This window comes from Lepus europaeus, chromosome 5 (assembly GCF_033115175.1).
Source record: "Lepus europaeus isolate LE1 chromosome 5, mLepTim1.pri, whole genome shotgun sequence".
NCBI classification, from domain to species: domain Eukaryota; kingdom Metazoa; phylum Chordata; class Mammalia; order Lagomorpha; family Leporidae; genus Lepus; species Lepus europaeus.
The window spans coordinates 13,122,086-13,141,983 of record NC_084831.1 but is presented as its reverse complement, the minus strand read 5'-3'; the positions used below and the strand labels follow the sequence as shown (position 1 = coordinate 13,141,983).

The 19,898-nt window shown below is 45.7% G+C and overlaps 1 protein-coding gene across 2 annotated transcripts in view; it reads left to right on the top strand.

Moving 5' to 3' along the window:
* Nucleotides 1-19,898, top strand: part of UBR4 (ubiquitin protein ligase E3 component n-recognin 4) — a 157,591-nt gene that overhangs the window by 93,120 nt on the left and 44,573 nt on the right. For both annotated transcript variants that reach the window (XM_062190527.1, XM_062190526.1), the window contains exons 61-73: nt 4,799-4,895; nt 6,459-6,566; nt 7,209-7,325; nt 8,277-8,486; nt 11,112-11,261; nt 12,393-12,620; nt 13,391-13,469; nt 13,795-14,040; nt 14,804-14,972; nt 15,796-15,940; nt 16,429-16,514; nt 18,825-18,912; nt 19,174-19,367. In XM_062190527.1, coding sequence (XP_062046511.1) covers nt 4,799-4,895; nt 6,459-6,566; nt 7,209-7,325; nt 8,277-8,486; nt 11,112-11,261; nt 12,393-12,620; nt 13,391-13,469; nt 13,795-14,040; nt 14,804-14,972; nt 15,796-15,940; nt 16,429-16,514; nt 18,825-18,912; nt 19,174-19,367 — 1,917 coding nt within the window. The remainder of the gene's footprint in view (nt 1-4,798; nt 4,896-6,458; nt 6,567-7,208; nt 7,326-8,276; nt 8,487-11,111; nt 11,262-12,392; nt 12,621-13,390; nt 13,470-13,794; nt 14,041-14,803; nt 14,973-15,795; nt 15,941-16,428; nt 16,515-18,824; nt 18,913-19,173; nt 19,368-19,898) is intronic.

Below are 19,898 nucleotides of genomic sequence, written 5' to 3'. Positions count from 1 at the left end.
GCTGAGCTGATCTGAAGCCAGGAGCCAGGAGCTTCTTCCAGGTCTCCCACGCCGGTGCAGGGGCCTAAGGATTTGGGCCATCTTCTACTGCTTTCCCAGCCAGAGCAGAGAGTTGGATCAGAAGTGGAACAGTTGGGACTCAAACTGGCACCCATATGTGATGCCGGCACTGCAGGCTGGGACTTTAACCTGCTGTGCCACAGCACCAGCCCCTCCATACAATGTTGACAGTAGCAGGGATGGGTGAATACCCTTATCTCATTCACAGACAGGACAGAAAAGTTTCGGTGTTTTACTGTTAAGTACGGTGTTAGCATGTGGGCTTTTCATGGATTATCTTATTCTGTTCTTTTCCTGGGACACTTTTATTTTGAATAGATTTTTGATACTTTCTCAAGTTAATTTTATTGCATATGTTACATTGGTGTTATTTTTTCCTTTATTCCATGTAGTGTCAGTTACATTAATTGAATTTTTATTTCTCTGTTGCTAAGCCAACCTTGTGGTGGTTTTGGTCAAGATATGTTAACCTTTATAGCACTTCATTTATTTGATTATAGATTGTTTAGGCTTATAATTTGCATTTGAAATATTTTCTTTTTTTTTGAAAGATTTATTTTATTTATTTGAAAGACAGAGTTACAGAGAGAGGTAGAGAGAGAGAGAGGTCTTCCAATCCACTGGTTTATTCCCTGGATGGCCACACGGCTGGAGCTGCACCTATCCAAAGCCAGGAGCCAGGAGCCAGGAGCTTCTTCCAGGTCTCCCACGCCGGTGCAGGGGCCCAAGGATTTGGGCCATCTTCTACTGCTTTTCCAGGCCATAGCAGAGAGCTGGATTGGAAGAGGAGCAGCTGGGACTAGAACTGGCGCCATATGGGATGCCAGCACGTCAGGCCAGGGCTTTAACCTGCTGTGCCACAGTGCTGGACCCCTGAAATGTTTTCATTAGAGATTGTTATTCATGTTATTCTAACCTCATAAAATAAGTCAGGACATGATCCTCCTTTCTCTTTTCTGTGGAAGAGTTTTAGTAAGGTCGGTATTATTCCCATAGTTCTTAGAAAATTTATCAGGTAGGGGCCTGCACTGTGGTGCAGCAAGTTAAAGCCCTGGCCTGAAGCACCAGCATCCCATATGAGTGCCAGTTCTAATCCCGGCTGCTCCTCTTCCAATCCAGCTCTCTGCTATGGCCTGGGACATCAGTAGAAGATGGCCCAAGTACTTGAGCCTCTGCACTTGTGTGGGAGACCTGGAAGAAGTTCTGGCTCCTGGCTTTGGATCGGTGCAGCTCCTGCTGTTGTGGCCATCTGGGGAGTGAACCAGTCGATGGAGGACCTTTCTCTGTCTTTACCTCTCTCTGTAACTCTTTCAAATAAATAAAAAAGAAAACAGAAAGAAACAAAATTTATCAAGTAAATCATCTGGCTGTAGACTTCAATGGAAACTTTTAAATTATAGCTCCATTCTTTAAATGTTAGTTATTTCTGTTTCTTCTTGTATGTATTTTTGCATTTTGGTTTCCATGAGAAATTTGACAATTTAGTTAAATTGTCAGTTTTATTGGCATGAAATTGTTGATTTTTTTTAAGGATTTATTTATTTATTTGAAAGACAAAATTACAGAGAGAGGCAGAGGCAGAGAGAGAGAGAGAGGTCTTCCATCTACTGGTTCACTCCCCAGATGGCCGCAATGGCTGGACCTGGATCGTGGTCAAACCAGGAGCCAGGAGCTTCTTCCAGGTTTCCTACATGGGTGCAGGGGCCAAGGACTTGGGTCATCCTCTGCTGCTTTTCCTGGCAATTAGCAGGGAGCTGGATTGGAAGTGCAGCAGCCAGGACTCGAACTGGCACCCATATGGGATCTGGTGCTGCAGGCTGGGGCACAGCCGCAGGCCTGATTTTTTTTTTTTTTTTGGTAAAAGCTTTCACTTTTATTTGGAGTAAAAGTAATGTCATATTTAATATTTCTTTCACAAATTAGAAAGAACCCACTGGTATTTCAAAGCGTTAAGTATTTTTACTGGTAAATTTTACAAAAAACTAGCATTTTATGCTCTGTTTTCCATAAAAACTGCCACAGGTAACCAACTAACTGATGAGAGAGAATTTCTCTTTGCACACTATTCCAGCTAATAGATGGAGAAAGAATTCAAGAAGTAGCCTATCTCCTTTTTGTAGCCCCTGTTGGGAATAGAGGTATATAAGGATACTTCAGAAAGTTTGTGGATTGTGTTGGCGTGTAGCCTAGTGGTTAACATGCCTGTGTCCCATGTGAGAATGCCTGGGACCCCATCCCTGCCATGCTCTGGACTCCAGCTTCCTGCTAAGGAAGACCCTAGGAGGCAGCAGGCGATGTCCCAAGTGGCTGTGTACCTGCCTCCTGTGTGGGAAACCTGGGTCGTAAGACAGTTGCAGAAGTTAGTCTGTTCTCAGAAGTACGAAACTGCAAGTAATTTTTCAGAAGTCTTTTTGCCTCTTAAAGAACCAAAATGATAATTCATTTAGTGAGGCCTTAAATTGAGCCAAGCTACAAAGGTTTTTCTAAGCTTCAGAAGAGCACAGTAGTTCTGAGAAGTTAGTGTGTGATTTCTACTTTCATAAACCAAATCCTAGCAATTTAGTAAACTTGGGCCAGCAAAAGTCACTAAGCTTTTTATCAGTAGTGTTGCTCTTAGTACCTCAGACTGGCTACAGATAGGTCAAGGTCGCCATCCACAGTGAAATGCATTATTTTACCCTGGTAGCAGAATAGCAGTCTAATAGAGTAACTACACTCAGGAGCAGGTGTTGGGGTGCAGTGGATCAAGCCTCTGCTTGGGATTCCTACATCCCATATCAGAGTGCTGGTTTGAGTATTGAATACTCTGCGAATGATCTAGCTCCTGATTGTGTCCTGTGAGACAGCGAGTGTTCATGCCATACATGTAGAAGATCCAGATGGAGTTCCGCGTTCCTGACTTTGGCCTGGCCCAACCTTGGCTTTTAAAAAAAAAAAAATCTTTATTTTTTATTTTGATTGAAAGAGCTAAGCAGAGAGAAGGAGAGACAGGGAGAAAGGAGCTTTCCATCCTCTGATTCACTCTCCAAATGGCTGCAACAGCTGGAGCTGGGTCAGGCCAAAGCCAGGAGCTTCTTCTGGGTCTCCCATATTGGTGCAGGGGGCCAAGCACTTGGGCCATCTTCTACTGCCTTCCCAGGCACATTAGATGGGAGGTGGATTGGAAGTAGAGCAGTGGGACTCGAATTGGCACCCATATGGAATGTTGGCATTGCAGGAGATGGCTTAACCCACTGTGCCCTGTTTTAGGGATTTTGGGAGTGAATCAGTGGGTAGAAGTTCTCTCTGTCTCTCTCTCTCTTGTTCTGCCTTTTAAGCAAATGAAAATAAATAAAAGTTTAAAAACTTAAGAAAGTGAAAAGCTTTAGAATAAAACTCTAAAACTGAGGAGATATTAAAACTTTAGTTAAGAAATATAAAATTATTTAAATATAAATAAGGTATAACTTATATAAGATAGGAAAAAAGTTCTCACAACAAAAATAAAGGAAGAGAAATTGCAGAGTAATGAGAAATGGAAGTCTCACAATATGCTAAAAAGTACTTCTTTTATTTGCAACTTGTATTTATATATTTTTTCATATGTTCATAATTTTTTTTGCCCTTTACCATTGGGATATGTAATGATGTTCCTGTATTCATTTTAGATATTGGCAACTTAACATTACTGTTTTTTTTTTCCAGTCAGTCTTGGTAGGGCTTATCAACTTTATTTTTAAGAAACTGATGTTTGGCTTTGATTTTTTTTTTTTTTAAGATGTATTTTTATTTGAAAGGCAGAGTTACAGAGTGACAGATCTTCTATCTGAAGAAAAATTAACTCTTTCCTTTAAGTTCTGTTTAGAATATCAGTTATTTATTCAAGTAAGACTGTGTACTTTCATCATCAAACTTATTTTGAAATATGCTAGATAGATGACTGCTAGGATATGTAATGCATGAAAAAGAGCACACTTTGGAAAAACGTATATATAGGCATATGGTTTCTTAGAAATAATCCCTATGGTAAAATAAGGCATGTACAGTTTATTAATTATGAAATTGAGTCCATTAATTTGCTTAACAATTGTACTTTAATTTGTGTGAGAATGTGCGTTGGGTGGGATTGCCATCCCGCTGTCAGCAGAACCTTAACTATCCAGTTCACAGTGGGCCTCCTGCGTCAGCGCGTTGGTCGGAAATCCAGAAGCACACACTCAGTACAGAAGGTCAGCTGTGTATGTCCAGAAGAAGGCCAGGCAGGAGTTGACTAAGCCATCAGAAAGTTCATTAGTGCAGTAGGAAAGTTTTATACTGGGAAATGATGGACGAGGTGGGAACGTGAGCAAGTGAAAGCGTGATTGACCTTCCTAAGGTCTCAAGAAACATGAAAAAGAAAGGTTTGGGTCACCAAGCCACTGGGTAATACAGAATTGATCTATCGAAGAATTCCAGAAAATAACGCTTGAAGGCTGGATGGGGCTTTGTGTTGGGAAGAGCCCCAAAGCCTGCACTTCTCACTGCAGGTTTTCTTTCAGTGCCATCATTGTGCAGTTTCTTTTCACAGAGCAAGGTTTTTTCATGTACTGCTTGTGTCTCAAGCATTTCTTAGCATTTTTTTCTTTGTTAGAATCATTCCCAAGTATTAGACTTCCTGAGTACTGTGGCGGCAAGAGGAAAGAACTACCAGTGCAGTGCACTTGGTCAGATCGTGTTTGTGTACTGCCCCATGTTTCATGTCTTCCTCTTGACCTTTTAGGCTGCACATGGTCCGTCTGATGCTGTTGGAGAGATTACTGCAGACTTTGCCCCAGCTACGAAATGTTGGAGGTGTCCGGGCCATCCCCTACATGCAGGTATCCCTGTGGTCACCGGGGTTTTATCACATTATAGTTGAACCATCCTTGAGCATGCGCATGTCTGCCAGGGGACCTGGAAGCCTTGGTTTGGTGTTACAAGGTCACAGAAAGATGGAATAAGTTGCAAGTCACAGCCCTTTGTTTTATAAATGAAAAGGCTAAGGGTCAGAGAATTTTAAAAAAATGCTCAAGGTCATTTTTTTTTTAAAGATTTATTTATTTATTTGAAAGGCAGAGTTAACAGAGGCAGGGGCAGAAGAAAAGAGAGAGAGAGGTCTTCCATCTGCTAGTTCACTCCCCAAGTGGCTGCAAGTGCCAGAGCTGGGCTGATCCAAAGCCAGGAGCTTCTTCTGGGTCTCCCACATGGGTGCAGGGTCCCAAGGACTTGGGTCATCTTCCACTGCTTTCCCAGGCACATTAGCGTGGACCTGGATGGGATGTGGAGCAGCAGGGACTCGAACTGGCACCCATATGGGATGCTGGCACTGCAGGCAGCAGCTTCACCTGCTATGCCACCATGCTGGCCCCTCAATGTCATTATTGACAGAGCCAGGAGTAAAAGACTACTTTGGGAATTCTTAGTCCAGAGTATCTCTTTGGAGACAAAATTGTTCATTTCTCTCTGTCTTTTTTAAAAGATTTATTTACTTATTTGAAGGAGTTACAGAGATAGAGGGAGAGAAAGAGAGAAAAAGATCATCTGCCTTCTGTTTCACTCTCCAAAACACCACAACAACCAGGGCTGGGCCATGCTAAACCAGGAGCCAGGAGCTTCTTGCGGGTCTCCTGTGTGGGTGGGAGGCACCCAAACACTTGGGTCATCTTCTGCTGCCTTCTCAGGTGCATTAGCAGGGAGCTGGATTAGAAGTGGAGCAGCTGGGACAAGAATCGGCACCCATACGGGATGCTGGCATAGCCAGTGGTGGCTTAGTCTGCTATGCTCTGACTCCAGCTCTGCAAAATTATTCTTTTTTTGTTTTTTGCATTTGACAGGTAGAGTTATAGACAGTGAGAGAGAGAGAGAGACAGAGAGAGAGAGAGAGAGGTCTTCCCTCCATTGGTTCACTCCCCAAATGGCCGCCACGGCCGGTGCTGTGCCGATCCGAAGCCAGGAGCCAGGTGCTTTCCCCTGGTCGCCCATGCGGGTGCAGGGGCCCAAGTACTTGGACCATCCTCCACTACCCTCCCGGGCCATAGCAGAGAGCTGAACTGGAAGAGGAGCAACTGGGACTAGAGCTGGTGCTCATATGGGATGCAGGCAGAGGATTAACCAAGTGAGCCACGGTGCTGGCTCATTTGGGTGGGTATATAATGTAGGTTAGTTCTCTAGATTTATAGATTTTTTGCAGACCATTTTCTGTGATACCAAGCATGACATTTATCAAGATTTGGCTCGTCTGACTCTGGACACTTCAGGTTTGTGTAACCTGGCATTGCAATCCTTAGGTGCAGTACAATTGATAGGGAAGTCTTGAAGGCTGGGAGTTCTTCAGATACACCCTGTGTGTGGAGTGGATTTTCTTCAGGAAAGTGACTTTCATTGTTTTTCTTGACTTCCAGGTCATTCTGATGCTCACTACAGATCTGGATGGAGAAGATGAGAAAGACAAGGGGGCCCTGGACAACCTGCTCTCTCAACTTATTGCAGAGCTAGGCATGGATAAAAAGGTAGAACATTTTTAAAAGGTCATACTGTATGAGAAGCAGTGCTTGTCAGAGATCCCACCTCGAGTTCTCTTTCCCCTCTTAAAGGAACTTCACTGAGTTTCAGGGAGTCTCAGTCTACTTCAACAGTCATGTGTTCAGGGGCTAGTTTGGATCCTGGGTATAAATGAGGAACAAGACAGCATCCTGGCCCTCATGGATCTTTGTAGCTCCTTGGATGAAAGCATTAAATTAGGTGTTTGTATCTTAATCTGGCCTCCCAAGTGTCTTGATCATTAGTTATCCTGGGTGTAGGCCTTGATACATTTGGAGCTGTTCTCTGATTCAATTTGACCAACATTAGGACTTACAGGGTTGAGGAAATCTTATTCATAGGATGCCTCAGCCTGGGAAAGCAGTGGGAGATAGCCCAAGTCCCTTGGGCCCCTGCACCCTTGTGGGAGACCTGGAGAAAGCTCCTGGCTTTGGACCAGCTTGGCTCTGGCTGTTGCAACCATTTGGGGAATGAACATCGGATGCAAGATCTCTGTCTGTCTCTCTCTTTGTGACTCTGCCTTTCAAATAAATAAATAAATCTCTAAAAAAAGAAAAATACTTCAAGCGTAAAGTAAGCGTAGGCTTCTGGGCCTCTGCTTCTACCTGCAGGATGTGTCCAAGAAGAATGAGCGCAGTGCCCTGAATGAAGTCCATCTGGTGGTAATGAGACTCCTGAGTGTCTTCATGTCCCGCACAAAATCTGGGTCCAAGTCTTCCGTCTGTGAGGTATTTTTGCTTTGAGAATGTGGGTTTGGGGAAAGGTAACAGACTGTCTGGATGGGCTGGGGCTGAGGGCAGAGGTGAGAGTTCCCTGTTGATACAAGGCTGCTTGTACCTAAGGGGAGGAGGCGTCTAAGCTGTCACCTCTTCAGGAGCAGAACCTCTACCTTTTGCAGAATCCTTTCCAAGCCCTGGTCTTTGCCAACAATCCCTCCATTGGAGGGGTTAAAGGGTTTGGAAGTTCCATTATTGAAAAGCAAGGGCCTGTTCTGCAAGGCACAGAGTGGCTAAGAGGATTCTCTGAGTGTCTGTTGCTATAAGGTATGGTAATAAAGCAGAGAGAAAGCAATGTGTGTGTGGTGAAAGGAGATTAGCACAAAGCAGAGAAGGTAGAAATTGAGGCTGAACTGCATCCAATCTTAATGAGCTTATGAGCTGTGGGGTTTGCTGGGATTTGCAAGGCTCTCCTAATGGTCTTATTTACAGTAGCTTTACTCCTACTTTTCTATGCATGTGATCTCTCACCCCCATCTCCTTTGGAAGCTGGTGTTGTGGAAGAGCTCCTGCAGGAGGCTGGGGGTGATGAAGAAGTAACTATAGGAGAAAGTTTTCTCTCTCCTTGACAAGAGCTTCTCTTCTAGTTGCCCAAGGGGAAAGAGAAAACCTAGCCCCTCCAGGGGAAGAGGTTCTCTAATCCTTGTCTCCCTGTACCCCTGGCACTTACGTGTTAAGAGTGGAGAATGGTATGTCTTTGTTTTCTCTTACCATGCAGCTGTTCAAAAGAGTTGAGCAAATGTTTGAGCTAGTTGGTAAACTTAACACAAGAGGCTGATTAACTCACTTTTGTAACAGCTGATCCTAAGACTGTTGTGACTGTTCCCTACTCCTGAACACCACTTGGCCTCCAGCTTTTACAAGGCATGCTTACCCTCTCTGTGTATTTGTTCTCCCTTCCAGTCATCTTCCCTCCTCTCCAGTGCCACAGCAGCAGCCCTGCTAAGCTCTGGGGCTGTCGACTACTGCCTGCATGTGCTTAAAGCCCTGCTGGAGCATTGGAAGAGCCAACAGAGTGAGGAGGAGCCTGTAGCTACCAGCCAGCTACTGAAGCCACACGCCACGTCGTCCCCACCTGACATGAGCCCCTTCTTTCTCCGCCAGTACGTGAAGGTGAGGTCTTTTCTCTGGCAAAGAAACGCTCTGTCCCCCGTGCAGAACGCTGCTCTTTGCTCTCAGTGAACAAAGCTGGAGGAGCTAAGAGGAGGAGCCGCAGGAAGGGTTGGGTTCCTTGGTGGGTTTTAATCTCCGTGTGATTTAATAAGTAACCGCTTCTTCCCAGCCTTTTCTACTGGGATTCTGATTTCTGCTGCTTTGTAAACCTGAGGAATTGAATGCAATTGGGTGTCTCATTTCACATTAAGCTCCTTAGAAAAAGATGAGAATGTAAAAGCTGTGGGTTGTGTGCTCCTGTGTGTGTCAGATATTCCCCCTGTCGTAAGAGGCTCTTTCACCAGCTAGTTGAGAGGAGGGCTTTTTGATCAGATGAATTCATGAACACATCTCACCCAGTGAGCTTACTTACTAGCCAGGAAGTAGGGAGAAATTCTGTGTAGCTTCAATAAGCCTGTTTCTACACTTGAGAAACAAGGTTACAAACAGTGTCTGCCTCATAGAATTGTTATGAGCACGGGATTAGGTGATGTTTATAAAAGACTCAGCACAGGGGCCAGCGCTGTGGTGTAGCACGTGAAGCCGCCACCTGAAGTACTGGCATCCTAGATGGGCACTGGTTTGAGTCCCAGCTGCCCCACTTGCGATCTAGCTCTCTGCTATAGCCTGGGAAAACAGTAGAACATGGCCCAATTCCTTGGGCTCCTGCACCCACATGGGATGCCTGGAGGAAGCTCCTGACTCCTGGTTTTGGATCTGCCCAGCTCCAGCCATTGTGGCCATTTGAACAGTGAACCAGTGGATGGAGGACCTGTCTCCTCTCTCTGCCAGAAAAAGACTCAGCATAGTGCCCAGCGCACACCAGTGCTCCATAAACGTTCATCGTTGTCACAGCTTCTACCCCTCTGAATCTAAGGAGTGCAGCTGGATGGGTTCAATCAGCGGTGCCTCCTACTGCCTTCTCAGAACGGCTTTGAATACGTAGGGATGGAATAGGCATAAGATGGGAACTTGATCTGTCCCTCTTGTTTTTCACAACCCCTTTGAAGTTTTCTGTAACTTCTAAGCCAAAAATTTGAGGATGCAACTACCCACTTAACCCACCTGCCTTATCACCTCCCACTCCTCTGTATGCGGTCCTACCAGTCTGTGTATTTCCCCATGTACACTAGATTGTTTTTGTACTTGCTGTTTCCTTGGAAATTCTTTCCTCTCCGTCTGTACCCCTTTCTTCCTCTCTATAATTGCTAGTCCTTCAAGACCCAGCTCAAGCATTAGCATCTCTGGGAAACCTCCCTACTATCAAGTCTGATCAAGAGAGCCTTTCCCTTCACCACCATGTTTATAGTAGCCCTGTTCACAATAGCCAAAATATGCAGCCAGCCATGGTGTCCATCATCAGATGAATGGATAAAGAAAATGTAGGAAATATATACAATAGAATATTACTCAGCTATATGAAAAGAATAAATTATATCATTGCATCAGAATGATTGGAACTAGTGGACATCATGTTGAGTGAAGTAAGCCAGACATAGAAAGACAAATACTGCATGTTCTCTCTCAAATGTGCACTAAAATTTAAAAGAAAGATAAAAGGTAGAAATGCCTATATCAGTTTTGCTGCAAATAATGTTTTGTCAAACTTTGTTTTAAATCTTTGTCAAATTGTTTAAAATTATATACTGTAGTTTTAATGATTTGGGGACTATTTAAAATTTACTTAATTTGAATGAAATTGAATATCTCTTCATTTGACTATTGTTCATAGCCCTTGCCTATTTTCCTGCTTAACTGTGGTCTTTTTACTTTTTGTTTGTTGAACTCTGTAGTTAGTGGAGCATTAAATCTTTGATTATAATATAAATTCAAAATATGTTATCTCAAAAAAAATAATCTAGGGAGGAAAAAAAGAGAGCGCCTTTCCCTGCTCCCCAGAGCACCCTGCTGCTTTCTCGTCCAGACTGTCAGCAGAGGCTGTCTCCTACTTGTGCTTCAGTCACAGGAGAGAAACAGAGCCGCAGTTCAGTGCAGGAGGCCTGATGTGCTCCTTAGCTCTTGCACAGTCTTCTTTTGATCACACGGCTTACGGGAGGCCATTGTTTCCACTGTTCTCCAACCTTTGAGTGCTCCTGCCTGTTGGTGTGATGTGAACCCAGGGATCCTGGCTGAGTTATTGTTCCTGGCCCACATGGTTTATTTCAAGTATTTCTTGTTGTGGGAGGTTTTGGTTTCTAGGAAATGGAATGCATTTCTTATGGAAAATGAGAAATCCCACTACTCTATTTTTATTTCTTTGCCATTCTAGCTGTTCTAGCTCTAGTTTTATAGAAGCAGAGAATAATCAATCCCATGTTACAAACCACAAAGTGAAACGTTAGAACATTTACGAGCAGTGAAGACTGTCTCCACTGTAAACTTTGCTTAAGTTAAATTGCCCCAAAGGGCCTGGGGCCTTATGGATTTGTAAAATAAATTTTCAGTCAGGGATGGCCCCAGCTTTGAAAGGCACCTTTCTCAACTCCAACATGTAGTATGCCAGTGAGCAGGAAGCCAGCCTGCTTTCCAGTTGTCATTATAGAGAACTGGCAATCACAGGTTCTCATACAAATGTTCTTCTCCTAGGGTCATGCTGCTGATGTGTTTGAGGCCTATACTCAGCTTCTGACAGAAATGGTCCTGAGGCTTCCATACCAAATCAAAAAGATCGCGGACACCAACTCTCGAATCCCACCTCCTGTCTTTGACCACTCGTGGTTTTACTTCCTCTCAGAGGTAAGTGCACGTCCCAAGCGGTGTCTCTCAAGGAAGGGGCACACCTGCATTTGCCTTCATGGCCTCGGCTCGCCTAATCCTCACTGAGCATTTCCCCTCGCGGAGTCCTTCCTGCTCTGTCAGGTCATGGTCTTGCCCTGCAGAACTTGCTCTATAGTGAGACTTCGGCAGCTGCATGTCAAAGCAAGCCATCTGCTGTAGTTTCTGATTCTCTGTGTTTGGCTTCCTCCACATGGATATAGGTGCAAGCCAATAATTCAGATGCCGTCAGGAGAACAGTCAACTAGCTATCTTAACAGAGATTACAGTACAGGGGATTGGTTAAACAGCTGTTTGAGAGCCAAAAAAATAAAGTGGACATTAAAGTAACAGATACCTCCCAGTAGCCGTAAGTATGAAGAAACAAGGAGCAGTGGATCTGGGACGTAGCTCTCTGCAGAAGGGGCGCTGCTGCTGGAGCCTCAGGAGCTCTGAGTGGAGAAGCTGGTGATCAGAACCGACTGCTGGGGAAAGGCTGTTGTTGGCGCAGCTAGCGAGCGGGAAGGAGCAAGCCCTTTCTTCCTCCTGCCTCCAGCTTCCTTCTCATGCCCCTTTGGCAGAAACTGAGAGCCTGCTGGCCGAGAAGCATTGCAGTAAACCTGATTCTGGACTGGGTATCGTAGCACAGTTTGGTGGGATGGGTTTAGAGCCCAGAGCCTGGAGCTCAGTCAGCACAGCAAGCTGGAAAGAATCACCTGCTGGCAAACCTCAGATGACTTTGGAGTTGGTGTGTGCTAGATCAGTTCTGCCCCTTCCCTGGCTCTTTGACCTGAACAATGATTCAAAATGCTTTCCAGTCTAGTTTCACTCTGGGTGGGCTGGAACAGAGGGCAGCCTCCCTGTAGATTCCTAGGAACCTGAAGAAGAGGAGCATGAAGAGTCCTGCTTTCTCCTTGGCTTTTTTCTGTCTCTTCTCCTGGTCCCTTTAAGGAATACTTAACTTCACCAGAATCTGATTTGACTGGGAGGAGGTAGTTTGTTTTGGGTTTCTTGTTTTTAGTAAAATTCACTAAAAACCAGGGTTCTAGAGTCACTGTTGGTACAGATATAGGCCACAAGTCACTGACGCTTCGTTTTGCTCGTTCTCCCAAGTACCTGATGATCCAGCAGACACCATTTGTGCGTCGTCAAGTCCGCAAACTTTTGCTGTTCATCTGTGGATCCAAGGAGAAGTACCGCCAGCTCCGGGATTTGCACACCCTGGACTCCCACGTGCGTGGGATCAAGAAGCTGCTGGAGGAACAGGGAATATTCCTCAGGGCCAGTGTGGTGACAGCCAGCTCAGGCTCTGCTTTGCAGTACGACACCCTCATCAGCCTGGTAAGAGGGCTGGGGAATGGGAGGGCAGGAGCACAGCATGTGGTGAGGCTCAGCTAAGCCAGAAATAGGGTGGAACAGGGCTCTTATAGAGTTAGAGGATGTGGGCTCTAGAGTTGAGGTCTAGGTAAATCTGTAACACCCAAGTAAGTGCTGCATCAGTTGGCTTCAGGGTCTGGGATGTCTCTCTCACTACTCCTGTTCCCACCCCAAGAGTATTTCTTCCATTATGAGGTGGGATCACCAGTGTGATTTGCACATATCATGGAGAAGACCAACTTGAAATTTGTGCAACTTTGGTTTCTGTCCTTGAATACTTAAGAAACTGGGGGGTGTCATTTGAAAGTATTTTTCTGCCTAAAGGAAAACTGGACTTTGGGAGTAAATTGTATATTTTTCATATGAACATCTGGTAAGAACTTCTTCAATATTAATGCCTCCTGGGCTACTTGTCTGGTGTTCTTGGTTGTTGTGTTTGTAGTAACAACAACAGCAGCAAAAGCAAGCTGGAATGCAGTTTCTCGGTTTTTGGCTTACCTTTGTTGCTGCCTTATTGATGGTCTGTAGGTTTCTGAAAACAAAAGGCATTAGTGATGGAATAGAGCAGAGGCAGGCCTGTAAGAGCTGCCATTGTATGTGGGCCTTGGGCCCAGGTCAGCAGACAGCCCTGAGAAGAGTGCCTTGCAGGGCTGGGACCACTCCAGGCAGCAAGTGTGGTGCTCTGTGGGCTGCCTGCCGGAGGCACTCATTTCCTGTGGCCGCTTCCATTGCAGATGGAGCACCTGAAAGCCTGTGCGGAGATTGCTGCCCAGAGAACCATCAACTGGCAGAAATTCTGCATCAAAGATGACTGTAAGCTCATGTGTTTCTTCCAGAGCTGTGTGTTGAGTCTGTGTGGGCTGGACATACAGCCATGAATGAGATAGGTAGAACTCTGCCAAGTAAAGATGAATGAAGAGTGATAAGGGCTGGTAGTCAAAATTCAGGGTGTTCTGGGGGCACCTAGTAGGAGACTCTTACTCCCAGTTGTGGCAATAAAGCTGAAGGGGAGCAGAGGGGTCTGTAGAATTCCTTTTGGGCCAGGGTGGAAGGAGAGGGGTCTCGGCTTTGTGGCAGCTGATCCTGTTCACGTAAGTAGTCGCGGTCATCTCAGAGCTGACCCTTGTTCTGCTTTCAGCGGTCCTGTATTTCCTTCTCCAAGTGAGTTTCCTGGTGGACGAGGGGGTGTCCCCTGTGCTGCTGCAGCTGCTGTCCTGTGCTTTGTGTGGCAGCAAAGTGCTCGCTGCCCTGGCGGCCTCTGCAGGGTCCTCCAGCACAGCTTCCTCCTCTGCCCCTGTGGCCTCCAGTTCCGGACAAGCCACAACACAGTCCAAGTCTTCTACTAAAAAGAGTAAGAAGGAAGACAAGGAAAAGGAGAAAGACGGTAAGAATCACCCTCTTGTCTTAGTGACCGAGACGATGGGTATAAACTTTGTTTTGGAGCACAGGATTTGTTCTGTTCTTCTGGAGGTGGGGGACCTAAAATACAGAAGCAGTTTAGTCTGCTCTGGTCTCGTGTTACACTGAAGGTGACCCCCAAACAGTGTGACTTCCCATACCAAGTGGAAGTCGTAGGAGGATCAAAGTACGTGGAACATTTTTAGCAGGCCAAGTTTCTTTTTCCTGGGGACACTTGCTCTGTGGCGTGGTTGTCCAAGTTAAGTGAAATGATGCTTAGTGCACTGCTCATTGCGTGGTGAAGTAAGTTCCTTGTGCACACCCTCGTCAGTTTCACTGCTTCCCATAGTCTTGCAGCCCTGAGACGTGATCAGGACATGGGAGCACCAGCGAGGATCATCGTCCCCGCAGTTACTCAGATGTCTCTGTGTGGGCGTGGGTTAGTGTCAGCTATTGGATAGCACACTTTTGAATGGGAATTCTTCCAGTGTAACTCTGTTTGGGCAGTGCCAGGCATATAGGCAAAATATCCTGTGCCTTTTTGGGAAGCTTTATTATTATGTTTCATTTGAGGCTGACTTATTTGTCCCCCAGTAGGCAAGTGAGAATTGTTTGGGAATTAGAACCATATAACAGAAACTTTCAGGAAGGGACAGAGTGTTCTCTCTCTTCACCTGGCAGCACAAGCCTTGGAACCTTGAGTGGTACTGTTCGGTTCCTCAGCCCTCAATTTTGCCCTCATCTTGCAGGTGAGAGCTCAGGCAGCCAGGAGGACCAGCTGTGCACTGCTTTGGTGAACCAACTGAATAAGTTTGCCGATAAGGAAACCCTGATCCAGTTTCTGCGTTGCTTCCTGTTAGAGTCCAATTCTTCCTCAGTGCGCTGGCAGGCCCACTGCCTGACGCTCCATATCTACAGGTAAGGCCAGGCCTTGGTTTGGCAGATCTGCCCTGGTCCAGAACCGAGGAGCACAGCATGTTTCTGTCCAGTTGTATGTCACGTACTCACTCCATCAGTGTCATTGTTTATACCAGCCTGAATCCTCCTCCTTTTTTTTTTTTTTTTGGGCAGGCAGAGTGGACAGTGAGAGAGAGAGAAAGGTCTTCCTTTGCCGTTGGTTCACCCTCCAATGGCCGCCGCGGCCAGTGCACCACGCTGAGCCGAAGGCAGGAGCCAGGTGCTTCTCCTGGTCTCCCATGCAGGTGCAGGGCCCAAGCACCTGGGCCATCCTCCGCTGCACTCCCAGGCCACAGCAGAGAGCTGGCCTGGAAGAGGGGCAACCGGGACAGAATCCGGCGCCCCGACCAGGACTAGAACCCGGTATGCCGGCGCCGCAAGGCGGAGGATTAGCCTATTGAGCCGCGGTGCCGGCCGAGTCCTCCTTCATTAACCCTCTTTTTCTAGCTGTTGAACAAATGTAGGCAAGAGTTTGGTTTTCCACTCAGAAGGCGATGTTTAAGAGTTTGTAAAATGACCAGGCTTGACTCTTTGGGCTAAAATAGTTGAGTTTGTGCTCTGGAGTAATGTTGGATGGTGGGAATGGACCACTTACTGAAGATAGTCAGTGACGATGCTGTGTCTTCTGAGCTTGACCACCCACAGAACAACTGAGCCATTCGAGCTTACCTCTACATTGTGGGGAAATCGATACATCTACAAAAACATACCTGGGCCTTGTGGTAAATAAAGGTGCCTCACGGCTTTCTGCTGCTTGTTAATATGAGCTGTTGTTTACCTACAGAAACTCCAACAAGTCCCAACAGGAGCTCCTACTAGATCTGATGTGGTCCATATGGCCAGAACTCCCCGCATATGGTCGGAAGGCGGCCCAGTTTGTAGACCTTCTAGGATATTTCTCCTTGAAAACACCACAGACTGAGAAGAAGGTAATAGCTGCTTATGGTCAGAGAGGCTAGTTTAGTTTTGTGTCTCTTACTAACTGTTCCCAGGATGTATACATCCTGTAGATAATACAGAAATGCAGTCTGAATTTAACTCAGTCAGAAGTAGTAGGTCAAGTAGGGGAAGAAATGCAACTCACGGAAGTGGCTTGGGAAGCAGAGTGCCCCTGGTTTTGGTGGTAGCCTCTGTGCGTACCAGAAAACGTCCCTACAATTACACAACATTTCATGGCTTTTCCATAAAAATAGAAACTGCCTTCTTCCACAAAGTGACAAAATGACCTATCAGTAAGATTGGGGAACTTCTGCTAGAGATTGAATCTGTTAATGATTGGGAATCTGGCTCAATTTTGTGTGATTTTCTGAATGGGAACTGAGACATATGGTACTTTTAGGGCAGTGTTCACTTCAAAAGCCAGATACCAAAGTCTGTCTCCACTGATTCTCTCTCTCTCTGTTGAATTCTGTTTCAGCTGAAGGAGTATTCTCAGAAGGCAGTGGAGATACTGCGCACTCAGAATCATATTCTTACCAACCATCCCAACTCCAACATTTATAAGTGAGCTTTGTTTGCTTTCTGCCTTTTTGATGCTCAGTTGACATGATGAGCAGGTCTTTGCTATTTGTGTGTTGATAGGCTCTTACGTATGAGCTGAGGAGCTCCTTGTGCAACAGGAGACCTACCTGGGCGGTCTTGGAATCCCTTCCACGTAGCCCAGATTTTGCACACAGAAGGTGCTCAAAATGTGATTGCTGATTTGAGGGTTTGCTGAACAGTGATACTCATAAGAAGAATCCTAATTTCAGGAGTTTAAGTCTAAATAATATAAAACAAGTTTATAGAAAACATCTCCCTTTCTTTTAAAAAAATTTTTTTTGGAAACATTTATTTATTTGAAAGATGGAGAGACAGAGAGAGGGAGATACCTTCCATCTGCTGTTTCCCTCCCCAGAGGGCATCAACAGCTAGGATTGGGCCAGGAGCCAGAAGCTTCTTCCTGGTCTCCCACATGGGTGCAGGGTCCCAAGCATTTGGGCCACTTCACCGCCTTCCCAGGTGCATTAGCAGAGAGCCAGATTGGAAATGGAGCAGCTGGACTTGGACTGGTGTCCACCTGGGACGCTGGTGTCACAGACTGCAACGCTTTATCCCTGTCCCCGTTTTTTAAAAGAAAAAAAAAAATTTTTTTTTTTGACAGGCAGAATGGAAAGAGAGAGAGACAGAGAAAAAGGTCTTCCTTTTTTTTCTGTTGGTTCACCCTCCAATGGCCGTACTGCGCTGATCTGAAGCCAGGAGCCAGGTGGTTTTTCTGGTCTCCCATGCGGGTACAGGGCCCAAGCACCTGGGCCATCCTCCACTGCACTCCCGGGCCACAGCAGAGAGCTGGCCTGGAAGAGGGGAACTGGGACAGAATCTGGTGCCCCGACCGGGACTAGAACCCAGTGTGCCGGCGCCGCAGGCGGAGGATTAGCCTATTGAGCCGTGGCGCCGGCCTAAAAAACTTTTTAAAGAGGACATTGGTTAAATTGAGAATTTATTATTTCCTTGGCTTATTTATTTTTTAATGCTTTTCTGGGAACTTTTTTTTTTAAAGATTTATTTATTTATTTGAAAGAGTTACACAGAGGAAAGAGAGAGAGAGAGAGGTCTTCCATCCACTGGTTCACTCCCCAATTGGCCACAATCGCCGGAGCTGCACCAATCCGAAGCCAGGAGCCAGGAGCTTTTTCCAGGTTTCCCATGTGGATGTATGGGCCCAAGGACTTGGGCCATCTTCCTATGTTTTCCCAGGCCACAGCAGAGAGCTGGATTGGAAGTGGAGCAGTTGGGTCTCGAACCACTGCCCATATGGGATGCTGGCAAGGCAGACAGTGGCCATATATGCTATGCCACAGCGCTGGCTCCTCCTTGGTTTATTAGTAACTTTATTTTTGTTAAACCTTTATTGAGGTATAATTTCCATATCACAAGATGACCAATTATAAATGTACAGTTCAGTGATTTTTTAGAAAACTTATTTATAATTCCTTTATTTTAAGAAAGCTTTTATGTAATGAATACAAATTTCATAAGTATAGCTTTAGGAATATAGTGGTTCTTCCCCCCATACCCTTCCCTCCCCCAACCCACTCCCGTCCCATCTCCTACTCCCTCTCCCATCCCATTCTTCATTAAGATTCATTTTTAATTATTTTTATATACAGAAATCCAACTCTATACTAGGTGAATATTTCAACAGTTTGCACCCACACAGACACACAAAGTATAAAGTACTGTTTGAAGACAAGTTTTACCGTTAATTCTCATAGTACAACTCATTAAGAACAGAGATCCTACATGGGGAATAAGTGCACAGTGACTCCTGTTGTTGATTTAACAATTGACACTCTTATTTATGATGTCAGTGATCACCCGCAGCTCTTGTCATACAAACTCTGTCAGTATGGAGTCAGGGCCATAAGCAAAGTGCAGGTTCTCTCCTCTCTTCAGAGAAAGGTCGCTCCTTCTTTGACGGATGTACTGGATGAGCCTAGTGCTTCTTCTAGGTCTCCCACGTGGGTGCAGGGGCCCAAGGACTTGAGCCTTCTACTGCTTTCCCAGGCCAAAGCAGAGATATGGATTGGAAGTAAAGCAACTGGGACTCGAACCGGTGCCCCATGGGCTGCTGGCGCTGCAGACAGCAGCTTTATATGCTGTGCTACAGCGCCGACCTCTCCTATGACTTCTAATCCCCATTGGAATTTCTCACATTTTCTTGTATCTTCACTGGAGTGGGGCTTTCTTGGGGGATATTGCCATGGGTTTTTCATGGCTTCCATGCTTCCAAAAATGAAACTTTCCTCATGCTGAGCCTGGTTTCTTCCTTAGTACCTTGTCCGGCTTAGTGGAATTTGACGGCTACTACCTGGAGAGTGACCCCTGCCTGGTGTGTAATAACCCAGAAGTGCCATTTTGTGTAAGTAGCATCTTTCACATGACAGTCTTGAGGCCCGCGGGTGTTTGGTTTCTCATTTCCAGAAATTGGTTGTTGCCATTTGGATATTTCCTTTGTGATGGTTGGGCACTGACAGTATGGATGCTTACCCGACACACTTGTGACCTTAAATAGAAGCTTCATCCGTGGATGAAGACGGGTTATACTGGTGAATTCTGAAGAAGGCCGGAGGAGCTGTTCACCTGGAATTAAAGCCAGGTTTTTGTGTACTCTTGCATTTAGTATATCAAGCTGTCTTCCATTAAAGTGGACACACGCTACACTACCACCCAGCAAGTTGTGAAGCTCATTGGCAGTCATACCATCAGCAAAGTGACAGTAAAAATTGGGGACCTGAAACGGACCAAGATGGTGCGGACTATCAACCTCTATTACAACAACCGAACTGTGCAGGCCATCGTGGAACTGAAAAACAAGTACGGGCTTTTCAGATTTGGCAGGGTGGCAGGTTTATAAGGTTCAACACCAGGTGCTGGCTTTGAGCCCAAGAAAGGGGCAAAACAACACAAGTGTATCCTCTTAGCCACATTTGTGTCTGAGGGGCAGTAGTAAAATACCATTTCCTAAGGTTATTGACAAAAAATTATTTTAAAATCCGTCCACTGGAGTGCCAGGGTCTATGGAAGTTTCTCAGTAGCGTGCCTGGAAAAGGGGAACACAGCACGGGACCCTCCAGGCCCACTCATAGCTGTCCTGACTAGGGCAGGTATAAAAGCTCCCATATTAGAAAGCAGTCTCTTGTCTTGATTGACAGCTAGGCTCTTGCTTGTGGAACAGGAAGCATTTCTCTGGAAGCTCCTCTGGCACTTGTTCCTTCATTTCCGTTCAGTGCTCCTTTTCTTTCTGCCCATGTTGGGTCTTCTAGCCTCTGAGTCCCCATGTCTAAATCAGGGCGTGTCATATAGGTCACGACAGGCATTAGTGTGCACTGTTACATTTACTGTCAC